The following is a 13,366-nucleotide window of genomic DNA, read 5'->3' as shown; positions in this document are numbered from 1 at the left end:
TAAGAGCCAGCTGGAGTAGGACTGTGGAGAAAAGCCCGGGTAGGACATGAAGGTTTGCAGACCACCAGTGTTACCCAGGTGGGGCACATGGAGTGAGAAAAGCGGGATCAAGCCTGGGGGCTTTGGTTATGTTAAAACTGCAGGAGCTAACAAGAGAAGAGTGAACCCATGAATGATTCTGAGGAAGAGAGGTTAGAGTCAAAAGGGAAACCAGGGGAGACTAGTATTGCAGAAAGCTAAGAGGTGATTATTTTTAAGTAGGAATTGAGGGGTCAGTGATGTTGGAAGTCCAAAAAGGACAAGTGAGATAAGGGTAATTTTACTGCGTTTGGTAGTTAGAGGTCATTAGTGACTTTTGCATGAGGAGTTTCAGTAAAGTGATTTAGGCAGAAGCCAGAATGCTTTGATGAGAATGGGAAGTGAGGTGGGAGGTGCTAGAAAAGTTGGCTATAATTTAACCAGGATGGAAGTTTTTGTTTGTTGTTTAGAGATGGGAGAGACTCTGCTTAAGGGCATCAACTGTGGAGACATAAGAAAATAAGCATTTATAATTTTTGGTAAGGAGTTGTAAAACTTCATCAATTAAAAAAATGGTGGGAGGGTCTTTGAACCTACTTGTGTTGAGAAGAACAAACCAGCAGAGGGAAAAAGTGGAGACAGAAGATAGATCGGCTACTTGGGGCAGAGTCTCTGGGGAGGATGGAGTTTTCTAAGTTGAAATGGTAATTGCACATGTTTTGTGCCAAAAATTTATGTATTTGGCAATGTATAATGTGCACTTTTTTGCCCAGATTTTTGAGGGGAAAAATAAGAATGTACATTACACATGGGTAGTACTAATTCCACATCTATATAAATGTTAATTCTTTTATTTATGCTTACACATTAAAACTGTAACTCTAGAAAGCAATAATGATATCTGTATGCAAAATAATACCCTGGTATACCATAATCACCTTTTTCTAAATATAAATACATAAAATATTGAATTAACAAATTAAAACAAAAGCTTTTTTTCATGAAAGTTTGGGCCAAAAGAATGGGTGCTTATTACACGTGGGAGTGCGTTATACATGGCAGAATAAGGGTATATTAGTGTGAAGTCACATCTTCCATGTTATTTTGAAAGTTTAGGTTTTAATTGTGAGATGATTCTGATAACATTATTTAATTTTATAAATGTGAAGTTTAGAGGTAATGTTACCACTTAACAGAATTAGTACAGTTTGAATTGGATTCTGATACACTGCCATAAGTTTAATCATTACTTCCCACATGTGTTCCTTGGAGCACGATCCTTGAAGAATTTCTTAGGGTTTATTTGGTAGTGGTGTCATGTAAGTCTGAGAAATGCCTTGTTATTTTACCCTTTTGTTGGAAATTCATAATGTGTACTACTAAAGACTGACTTAAAAATGCTTAATTAAGCTGGCATTTTTGAAACTTACTAGATCATTAGATTCCTTTTCTCCTGTTTTATATATTGAATTTTATGTATTGACATTTTACATATTTTACTATTAGTTTATTTGTCATAGACATTATATTTTTATATACCCAGTATCACCTATGAAAAAAATTTAAAATTAGACATAATTTACATAGCATAAAATTAGTTATTTTTTAAAAGATTTATTTATTTATCTTTAGAGGGGAAGGGAAGGAGAGAAGGAGAGAAATATCCGTGTATGGTTGGCTCTCATGCATTCCCTTCTGGGAAGTGGCCTGCAACCCAGGCATGTGCCCTGACTGGGAATTGAACTGCGATCCTCTGGTTCACAGGCCTGTGCTCAGTCCACTGAGCTGCACCAGCCAGGGCAAATTAATTATTTTAAAGTATATAATTTCAGTGATGTCACTAACCGCTTTCTAAAATTGCAGAATATTTTGTCAGCAATAAGAAACCCCACAACAATACGCAGTCACTCTCCATCTTCCCCTTGGCCCGACTTTGTCAGTTCTGCACATTTTATATAAATGGAATTATGCAAGATGTGTCCTTCTGTGTCTGGCTCTTGTCACTTAGCATAATGTTTCCACGGCTGTCCATGTTGTAGCTGCTATCAGTATTTCCTTTTATGGCCGAATAGTCTGTTGTATGGATAATACCACATTTTGTTCATTCATTTATTAGTTGATGAACATTTGGGTTGTGTCCGGTTTTTTAGACTCATTAATGAATAGTGCTGCTAATGAACATTCATGTTCGTACAAGATTCTGTGTTGCAATGTGTTCTCATTTCTCTTAGGTACTTACCTATCTAGAGGTGGGTGCTGGGTGTTATTGTCTGTGTTGAATGTTTTGAGGAACTGCTAAGCTGTTTTCAGTACAGGCTGCAGCATTTCACATTTCTACCAGCAGTGTATGAAGGTTCTGATTTCTCTACATCCTTGGCAACAGGTTATTTTTGGTTATTTTATTCTAAATTTTAGCCATCTAGTGGGTGTGAAGTGGTATCTCAATGTGATTTTGGTTCATATTTTCCTGATGACTAATGATGTTAAGTATCTTTTATGTGCTTATAGCCCACTTGTATATCTTCTTTAGAGAAATGTTTATTCGTTCCTTTGCTTATTTTAAAATGGAGTTGTCTTTTATTGCATCCCATCTGCTTTTGTTTTCTCAAATTCCAAAGCATAAATATAAAACTCTGACAATGAAGGAAAGTCCCTAATGTAGAAGTACTCAAACTGGACTACGTAATCAATTCTCATTTCTTCCTAGAAGTTCTTTCTCACTGATCAGTCATTATAGAGTTTCTAATGATTAGTTCAGTGATAAAGTGGACATTCTACAAAGTTAGAGGGTTGACGAGTTAACACAACCTAAAGCATTTTTTTCAGATGTGATCAAAGCTCCACAATTTTTGCTGTCATTTTTGCTTTCCATTTGCCCCAAGTATTTAGTGAGAAATGAATTTAATTCTATCCAAATATGTTTTTACTTTTTGTGTTACCATTTTCACTGCCCTAGGGATAATACATTTTTGTATCTACCTAGTTGGGTATTATTTTCTTTAATCTGCTTTAATGCACCTAGTATGTGAAAGTGTAATGATAAGACTCAGTGTTAGAGACCTGTTCCTATGAACTGCTTGGCTTCACAGGTAACTTTTGAATCTCAGTTTCCAGTTCCTAGAAGTAGTAAAATGTACATAACAGGTTTTACCATTTTAATTGTTTTTAAATGTACAATTCAGTGGCACTAAGTACATTTACACTGTTGTGCAGCCATGACCACCATCTATCTGCAGAACTTTTTCATCATTCTGTACCGAAACTCATTACGTATTTAGTAACTCCCCATTTCCTCTTCCCCCAGCCCCTGGCCACTCCTGTTGTACTTTCCATTCCCATGGTATTTGTTCTTAGGTACTTTATATATGCAGAATCATACAATATTTACTCTTCTGTGTCTGGCTTATTTCACTTAACATTGTCTTTCATGTTCTCACATTTTGTAGCATGTGTCAAATTTCCTTTTTTATAAGGCTGAACAATATTCCATGTGTCTGTGTATTGACCTAAAATGCCCAAACCTGTAGTAAATTTTTATAACAATTTGAGTGAAAACTAATAACATGCTGGGGAGCAAGATTTCCAATGCTCCCTAGCATAGCAGTTTGCAATTTCTCTTACATTTAGAGTTAAGGAGGGAATGTAAGGAAGATAACAGGAAGGTTGGAGAAAGCAAGGAGGGGATTGGATTACATGTTCACTAGATTATGTGCTCTCTGGAGGGTGGTTGTGCCTTGCGGGTATTAGTTCTGGCATTTCAAAGGTGTGTTCACCTAGATGCCAGGAACAATAGACAGGGCTTGCTTAAAAACCTTTCACTAAAGAAGTTACAGTGCTGGGGCATGACTACCCACCATGACCTGCCCAGTAAGGAATTTATGATATATTACAACACTCCTTTTTCATACATGAATATAACACATTTTGTTTATGCATTCATTCATTGATGGACATTTGAGTCGTTTCCACTTTTTTACTAGTATGAACAGTGGTATACAAATATCCATTTGGGTCTCTGCTTTCAATCTTGGTCTACATACCCAGAAGTAGAATTATTGGATCAAATGGTTTAATGATCAAATATGTTTAATTTTTTAACCAGCTTTGTTTTGAACTTAGATCAATTTTTGTGGTCCTTTATTATGTCCCATTTATTCTATATGTGTGAAGTAGGTGTTAAACCTGTAGCAGCTGTTTCATGCAATTGTGTTCTAAGGGGAAGATGTGAGTGTTACTACCTAGAAGTATACTTTGTGTAGTGGATAGTGGAATTCAAGAGTTAAAGATTTTAGCTCCAGCCATAGTTGAAAGGCTTAACCGATTAATGCACGTGGAAAGCTATTATTCCAGGAACTGGAATGGATGACTCCAGGAGGTCTACCAGCATTGCATCCTTGAGCTCCAGGAGGTCTGCAAGTGATCCAGCTGATACCTTGAGCCATTGTGTTCCAGGGAGGGAAGACTCAGATAAAGAATTGTTGATCAGCAGATAAAGAAATACTAGGAAAATTGCTACTGGACTTTAAGTCTTATTTTACTAACTTTTTTCCAAACCCTTTACCTAGTTTTTCCTTCTCCATATTAAAAAAGTTGGCTTGGTATGAGATGTTAAGACGGTTTTTGAGGGTATATAACTCACTGTTTTCTCAGATTGCTGGCATCTGAATAAAGCGCCCAAACGGATTCAATCCTTGTCTCTACTGATTGGTTCTGGTAGTGACAGGCAGCCTGAATGCTGACTTTGCTGCTTTCGTGGCTATAATTGGTCTGTTTAAAAAATGTATCAGTGTAAACAGTGATTTTTCAACCAATGTGCCTCAAGAATTTTTAAAACATTCACAACCTGACTATTTTGTTAGGAGCAGTAACCCCTTTTCCCTTAGCTTGTCAAATAAAAAAAAAAATGACAACAGCCAACAAAACAGTAGCTGTCCGGTATGAATGAGTCAGAATTATACTTTTTTTTTTGTGAGATCAGCAGAAAATGTGTATTTTTGTGTGCTGCAGAATGTTAGTAATTAGCATGTGTGCTCTGTGACGTGAGGAAGGTTGAAAGCGCTGGCTAGGAGCACGTGTTCTGTCTCCTACGACGGAATTACCATTGGCTCCTGTTCCTCCTCCCTTCCCTGCTGCCTCAGGCATCTGGAAGTAGTGCAGCCAAGGAACCACACGGAGTAGTTTTAGGTCCTGTTTCTCTCTCCTAAGCTTATTCAGTGGACTTCTTCGAGACCATCTCCCTTGATCAGGTTGGCTGAGCAGCAAAGGGAAGGGAAGGGCGTTTTGTGGCTCTGAGGTCCTCGTGCTTTCTCTTACCCAGCTGTCAGGTTCCTTTCCCTTTTGTTGTGAAAGAAGTTTTATTAGCGAATAGATTTCAGTGATTTGTAAGTTCGGTCTTGTGAGTGAAGTCCCCTTTTAGTATCTGTTGTGCAAAATTGGCCACAAGTATTAGAAGCATGAAATTAGCATTTTTGATGCGTTTGTAAGGGACGTGACAAGTGCAAAGCTAATATACACAGAAATGACAATTTCTACACATTGTTATGGCTGTCTTAAATTTAAAAAGGTCTGAAAATTTTTCCCAGGAAAATGATACTTTATAATTTAAAAAGGTATTTGCTGTCTGCCAAAGCATAACTTATATTTGCAGTCTTTTTCTATAAAATACAAATTCTAGTAGGAAAGTGCTGCCCACTCCTAGAGGGACAAAAAAGACCCACTATACACACACACACACACATGATATATAAAGTGAATATATATCATATATCTATTTTGTCCTTTGTAAAAGAAAGCGGGGTGTAGGTGTTTCAGAGCTAGAGGCCAAGTTAAAATTCATGTGAGGAGACTAATTGCTGTAGTCATGTCAGTGTTCAGAGCTTGAGGTTGGTAGGCTGCCGTTACTTCTTAGGGTTTTTGCTACTGAAAGGCCATTTACGCAGACTGGGAAATTGCCAAAATTGGGAAGTCAGATCAGTGTGAACGATTAAACTGTCTCCTCCTCGTGGAAGTCTGCTGTGACCTTGCCGGGCGTGACTTAATTGCTCCGTCCTGCATGCTCCCTTTCTTACAAGCATTGTGTTTTGTCTCTGTCAACTAGATATGAACTTCTTTAGGGCAGAGATGTCATATCTTATTCTGTGCTTTTAGCATGTGGCATAATTGCTTACACACAGTAGACCCTTTTAAACATTGGTTGAGTCATTTCTTAGTATGAGACTTGGGCATAAATATAACAAATGAGAAGAAACAGCCACTGTAGATATCAGAAGGGGAGGTGGAAATCAGAATGTGGCTAAGAACACAGGAAACCACTACAGGATAGAAACCTAAGATTTTTGTTTCATGTGGCGCATCGTGCTATTTCCTTGTCTCATCTCCTTGAGACTTTGGCTTATGGCTTGAAATTGTTTTGTTTACATAGCACACATGAAGCCATGCGAGTTGTGAGGTGACAGAAGCACGTGATTTTAATGCAGCATAATAAAGCCACAGTAGAGGCATGTGCATACGGTGTTATTCTTTGAAAGAGGGGCATTCTTCATAGAAGGTAGTATTTTAGAATAAAAGAGAATACCTCCTGCCAAGCAAACGGTCTCTGAAGAGAGGCTTAGTGTAGAGCACAACAGGGTCCAGGAATGGCAGCCGATGGGAGTATCTGGTATCTGTGGGGCAGATTCTGGGAAATGAGGCCTGGGAGGAACCTTATTTCTGTTTTTGCTTGTCTTCTCTCTTGAATTCTCTTTCTGCGAGTCCATGCAGTTTTTGCTTTAACCATCAGCAGTGAGGAGACAGTGGAGAATTTTATAGAGCAGAATGGTATGGTCAGAAATGTGTTTGGAAAGACAGATGGGCAGCTTGAGCCACGTCGAAGATGAGTCACAGGGCAGGTTCTGGAGGCAGCTGGATGGATTTGGAGGCAGTCGTGTTTTCTAAGCGAAGGGGGAAGAGTTCCTATTGTATGATTCTGTTTGTATTAAATGTCAGAACGGGCAGATTTATAGAGATAGAAAGGATTCGGCTGGCCAGAAAGTTCAGTTAGCTTTTTCCATCTGATGGTTCTAGTAGTACTTAGTTGTCTACCTTCTCTCCAAATAATTTTCTTAGATTGTATTGTGGCAACTGTCATATCAGCATGTACTTAAAAAAAACTTAGCACAGTTGGTGAATTTTTCTACAGCCATTTTAATATTGAAGATGGAAAAAATATGCAACATTTTTGGTGTATTATGCTTTATTATTTCAAGTCAAGTAAAAATGCAAAAGATTTGTGCAGCGTATGGAGCAGGTGCTGTGACTGATGGAACTTGTCAAAGTGGTTTACGAAACTTGTACTACTGACATTTTGGCCAAATAATTCTTCGCTGTAGCCTGTCTTATGCATTGGAAGATGTTTAGCAGCAGCCCTGGCCCCTCTCCACTAGAAGCCAATAGCAGGAGATAGCTGACATACTCAGAATATCCAGGTCAATGAAGTTATTGGTGAAAGTGAAAAATGTGTCTTTTATTCTATGGAATAAAGTAAATGGCCTTTGTGGCCACCCCAGCAGATCACTGTTGCCAGGAGCTGGAAGGAGTGGGTAATGAGGAGTGACTGCTATTGAATATGGGTTTTTTGTATGATGATGATAATAGCCTGGAATTAGATAGTAGTGATAGTTGTGTGCAGCCTTGTGAATATACTAAAAAAACCACTGAATACTTTTAAGTGGTGAATTTGATGATATGTGAATTGTGTCTCAATTTAAAGAGAGAGATGAAGAGTTCCTGAAACAAGCAGAAACAGTGGGAATAAAAAAGGCCAAGCTGGGCTTGTGAGAAACTAATTGGTAAAGAATTGACCATACTTGGAGACCGACATTGGCAATGGCCGAAGGGAAATAGAAGCTGGTTCTGATGTTTCTCATTTGTATGATTGAATTGAAAAGGAAAGATATTCTGGAAAAAGTGAGTTTGGAGAGACATATAGTGAATTGTGTGAAATTTTTTGAGTGTGTAATCAAGACAAGCAGTTAAAGGTAAGGCCCAGATTTCATGAGAGTCTCTGGGAGTAAAGGAAACAAATAAGTGTATAGGAGTTGACTGAAGTCAGACAAACTACTGATAGGTAATATCTTGTCCCACTGCTGCCCCCCAACCTATGAAAGGTCATGTCCCAGTTGCTCCTTATCCTTTAAGCCGGTGTAGAAGTAGTGGTGGTTGCTGTCACCAAGTAAAGCTGAATCTTTATGTTGCTTTTCAGGCAGAGGCAAGGCTGGCAGCAAAACGGGCTGCTCGGGCAGAAGCAAGAGATATACGCATGAGAGAACTGGAACGACAGCAAAAAGAGGTAATGGGGGGATAACCCTAATTTTGTGCTAGTCTCAAAAACATGACACTTGGCTGGTTTACTTCTGCAGTAAATCTGGTTCCCTTTGAAACACTGGGAAGAGTATAAGCTGTTGTATGTGTTTTAACAATCCATTCCAGGTCAGCAAGTTAAATCTGGTATTTGTTTTAAATAATAACAGCAAACACATATTTATCTCTTACTATATACAGTGTTGTATGTTATTACAGTGTTGTAAGTACTTTACTTATTAGCTAAAAGTGTGCTTAGAGATACACAGATATTTACTATAGTTCTAAATATCCTAGAATTCTCTACACTGTGAAGTCATTCAACCTTCCAGATTTTAAGTGTAATTAATAACAGAGGAAAATATTTACATAAGAAAAATTTTAAAAACCAAACAAACTATAAGACTTGTAGAACTCCAGTTTTGTGTTACAAAACCTGGTGTCCGTATGTAGGGTCAAGAAGTCTCTGTATGTAGACTCCTGATCAAGAAGGATGCAGGGTCAAAACCTACTAGAAAGAAGTGGTTACTGTTAATATTTTGCTTTGTCTGTGGTGGAATGATAGATTTTATTTCCTTCTTATGATTTTCCATAGTTATAAATTTCAGTATTCTTTTATCATCAGAAAGAAAAGCAAAACCAAATTAAAAAAAATAGGTGTATAAAATTAGGCTGCTCAAATATGAAACAAATAACTCCTTTTTTTACCCTTTCTTTTCTGACATTGACCTAGCTCTGTACATTCCCATAAAAAATATTTCTGATGTTGTATTAGTTCAAAGAGGGAAGAACCTGCATGGTAGTATAAATACTTTATTTTGGTATTGATGGTGGATCTTCTGCTAATGGATTAAATGGAAGTGTATAGTCTCTATATTGTTACAGCTGAAAACCAAAAACAAAAACAGTTCATATGTTGCTAATATTTTTTAGCCTTATATATAGTTTCAAATATTGAATGTAATTCTTGGCTTGAAACAAAAATGTTGCACTGCATTGTCTTTTATGCTCCTAAAATTATAGTTAATTATAAGGAGATAATTATTAAATACATGTTCTATTTATGGTACTCTGAACTGCAGAGAAGCATACGTCTCATTATTGAACATAGTTTAGTAATTTTCTGTATGTTGAACGTGTAACTTTGAGTCAACAGTCATTGTTCCTCAGGACAAATGTATATGATTAATTTAAGACTTCACAGGGTACAGTGATCTGGAGACTCTTCAGTTTATGGAACTTTTGCATTTGTAGCATTCTCATCATTCCTTTGATCGGAAGTGGGGACAGATTCACAAGTGGCTGGTAGGCCAGGATTGCCTGTTCTGCATGTTGTGTTCGGCTGCTGACATAATGCAATCTTGAAGTAAAACACTGACTGATAGTTTACAAAGTAGGAGTGTTTGGCATGTTTGAACCTAAAGGTCAGGGAGGCTTTCTGCTGTCTGTAGTGAACCACAGCTGTGCCATTCTGTGGAGGCTGCTGCCTCCACTCTGCTCAGGAAGACTCCTGATCAAGAAGGATGCAGTAAATGAATTTGTTTTCTCTACGGGTTTTTTCTCCCCCTTAAATTTGTCTCTCTCTCCCTTCTCTCCCCCTCACTTCCTCTCCCCCTCCCCTCTTCCCTCTCCTTTTCCTTTCTCCCTCTGTCTTTTTAACAAAGTTCACAGAGTCTTTATTGAGAGATGACCCAAGTCATTTTTCCATCTCCTCTGAAAATTACTCTTATTTTTTCAGTTCTCTTATTTCCTTTTCAAGTCTTCTATTACCACTCCTAAATTTGTTAACTACAAGAGCAAATTGCAAACCAGTAGAATGTTGTTAACTGTGAATTATTATCTCATATTACAAGGATTCTTTTTTTAAAAATTTATTGTATTTTATTTTTTAAAGATTTTATTCATTTATCTTTAGAGGGGAAGGGAAGGAGAGAGGGAGAGAAATATCAGTGTGTGTTTGCCTCTTGTGTGTCCCCCACTGGGAACTGGCCTGCAACCCAGGCATGTGCCCTGACTGGGAACCGAATTGCGATCCCTAAGTTCGCAGGCCCGCGCTCACTCCGCTGAACCACATCAGCCAGGGCTGGGATTCTTTTTTTCCCAGGGGTTCTTTACTTGGTATGCGAATAGACTTGAGGATGGGGCACAAAGCCTTAAAATATCACACAAAATCTTGTGTGTGTGTATATATATTTGAAATGTCTACAGGTGTTTTTATCATCAGACACTCAGAAGAGTGTGTGATCCCTTAGGGTTAAGAACCACTGTCTAGTTGCTGCTACGTCAGCAACTTTCAAGCAAATTCCTTCTACAGCATCATTGTAGGGCCCAACCAAAATTAAAATATTTATGACTGTATTGATCTAAAAATTTAAAACTTGGTCATACTTCTCATTGTGATATTTTAGAAAAGAGAAAAGAAGATGTTTGATTACTTTGGAGTGGGATCTGTACAATGTCTTCTGCGTGTACCTGGATTAATATTACTAATGGTGCATTAAGAATGTTTTGTGTGAATAAAAGAAATAACTTTGCTTGCAAATTTTCCATGAATATGTATTAGTTTAATTTCTTTTAATTATGTACTATGCTTCTAAAATTAAATTGCCTAAGATTTTAATGTCTTAGAGCAAAAACATTATAATATAAAGCCTATATTAAAAGTCTGATATTTGATTCCTGTATTCAAAGGCCATGAAGATAAACATATTTTCACCTCTGTGAAATGTGTGCAGTTCAGGCAGTGAGTGTGCTAGATTTTCATGGGAGGGAGACCACTTTGGGTTAAAGGTTGAAAATACAGGTGGTAGCTAACTGCAGTGTTGATTGAATGATAGCTTGGACTGGGACATGCAGAGAGCTGGGGTTACTTTTCAGATGGGAATAATGATCACTTCTAACCTCTCCCGACACCTGCTTTTACTCCTTGCAAACTGATATTTCATCTCACTTTTTATCTTACTCTTGTCTCCCTGGCTGCTCTGTTTCAATGAGCCTATAGAAGTTGACATGATAGTCACGATACAAGATATAAATTACTAATACATTTATAGTAAAGTAAATAATGCATACACAAACAATAGGGTTGTCAGTTACTGGAAGGAAGAACCTTCCCATATGAAAAATTTCGAACTTTAACTAATTTTTTATGTGAGGCGGGATGTTGGGATGTGGATGGAAAGCAGAGGCACCAGCCTCAGGAATGAAGCCCACTTTGTGTTCCGTGTGTCAGCACTGTGCTAATGCTTTTCACTACGTTTTCATTTCACACTGTGAGATGGGTACCACGGTCTCTGTTTTATAGGCAAGGTGATACGGGATTGGTGGGGTAAAGAACTTAGTCATTGGCATAGACAGAATTTGAAGGTGTGAGAGAGTGCCACAGCTGCTAAAGGAATGGAAGGTAAAAGGATCAGCAAGAAAAGGCCTAGGGTGTTCTGGGCCTTTACATAAATAGTGCTTAGTCACAGGATTCTGGTTTGTTTGGGTTTTTTTTTAAGATTTTATTTATTTATTTTTAGAGAGAGGGGAAGGGAAGGAGAAAGAGAGGGAGAAAAACATCAATGTGTGGTTGCCTCTGATGCACCCCTTATTGGGGACCTGGCCCGCAACCCAGGCACGTGCCCTGACTGGGAATCAAAAGACTGAACCTTTGGTTTGAGGGCTGGCACTCAGTCCATGGAGCCACACCAGCCAGGGCGTGATTCCGTTTACAAATGGGCTGTCTTCATCCGTGGCACGGTGGTGACATGAAAGGGTAAATGCAGCTTCCGAGGTGTCCTGTTTGGAAATCGTGCGCCTGGCTCTAGCCTGACTTAAGTGCTGTTGGTCCTGTGTAGTCACCAGGTTGTGGATTTGTAAAAAATAAACACTTTATTCTCACTTCAAGTGAACTTTTAAAAACAAGAGTATGTTTCATTTCCATTAACTAATTCAGTGTATCAAAACATGATTTTCCAGAAAGCCTTAAACAAATATAAGCATTGTCTTACAAGTTCAGCCTTGGATGCTTTTACTAATAAGGACCCCCAAGATAATGGACACATATTGTTCTCCTGACTGTGGAAGAGAGGGATCCTCTGCCTTGTAATTGGCACCTAAAGACACAGTTTACTGAATTTTTTTTTATAGGGCCCTGGTGCTGTTAATTCAAGAAAAGCCAATTGGGAATTAATTAATCCATTCATCCTCACCTGAGGACATGTTCAGTGATCTTAGAGAAATTGGAAGGATAGGAGAGAGAGAGGGAGAGAAATATCAGTGTGAGAGAGAAACATTCATCAGTTGCTCCTTTTGTATGCGACCCAACCAGGGGCTGAACCCACACATAACCTAGGCATGTGCCCTGACCAGGAATTGAAGCTGTAACCTTTTAGCTTACAGGATAATGCTCCAATCAACTGAGCCATGCCAGCCAGAGTGCAATTGGCAATTTAAATACTGCTGTAGAAATATCTGGGGAATGAAGCCCTTTGTTCTTTCAGATAAGGAGACATCTCTGGGTAAAAATCAGGATGCCTTGCAATTTCCTTCCATGTTCTTTTCATGGAATCATTGTAGACTTAGTCAGTGTTGGATGGAATCTTTATGGGTCAGTTGTCTGGTGAGTCAAAGGAACTGAATGCTGGTTCCAGCTCTGTGACTTTGAAGGGGTGAGACTAATTGATCTTCAAGGGCCCTTCGAACTGTGAAGAATAATTCTAGGGCGATGCTAGAATCTTTTTAAAAAAAATATTTTATTTATTTTCAGAGTGAAGGGAAAGGAGAGAGAAAGAGAAGGAGAGAAACATCAATGTGTGGTTTCCTCTCACGTGCCCCACGCTGGGGACCTTGAAGATCAAGGTCCAATCTGGGTACAGGCATGTGCCTTGCAGCCCAGGCATGTGCCCTGACTGGGAACCGATCCTGCAACCCTTTGGTTCACAGGCTGGGACTCAGTCCACTGAGCCACACCAGCAAGGGCAGAATCTTTTCTTTTATACAAGGGTTTTCTCTGTTTCCCTCATTGACT

At 38.5% G+C, this 13,366-nt stretch overlaps 1 protein-coding gene across 23 annotated transcripts in view; it reads left to right on the top strand.

The window, feature by feature from the left end:
- The window catches only part of LRRFIP2 (LRR binding FLII interacting protein 2), a 101,334-nt gene that overhangs the window by 30,655 nt on the left and 57,313 nt on the right, over positions 1 to 13,366 (top strand). For 13 of the 23 annotated variants that reach the window (XM_037148272.2, XM_053669415.1, XM_053669413.1 and 10 more), the window contains exon 3: positions 8,258 to 8,344. In XM_037148272.2, coding sequence (XP_037004167.1) covers positions 8,258 to 8,344 — 87 coding nt within the window. Of the gene's footprint in view, positions 1 to 8,257; positions 8,345 to 9,609; positions 9,661 to 13,366 lie in introns of all 23 variants that reach the window. The other 10 variants (XM_053669406.1, XM_053669400.1, XM_053669404.1 and 7 more) reach the window with 1 other exon arrangement.

The sequence above is a fragment of the Artibeus jamaicensis genome, unplaced genomic scaffold (genome assembly GCF_021234435.1).
Source record: "Artibeus jamaicensis isolate MK-2021 breed Jamaican fruit bat unplaced genomic scaffold, CSHL_Jam_final contig_519, whole genome shotgun sequence".
NCBI classification, from domain to species: domain Eukaryota; kingdom Metazoa; phylum Chordata; class Mammalia; order Chiroptera; family Phyllostomidae; genus Artibeus; species Artibeus jamaicensis.
Note: the sequence above shows the minus strand (reverse complement) of the source record. Positions and strands in the feature narration are given on the sequence as shown.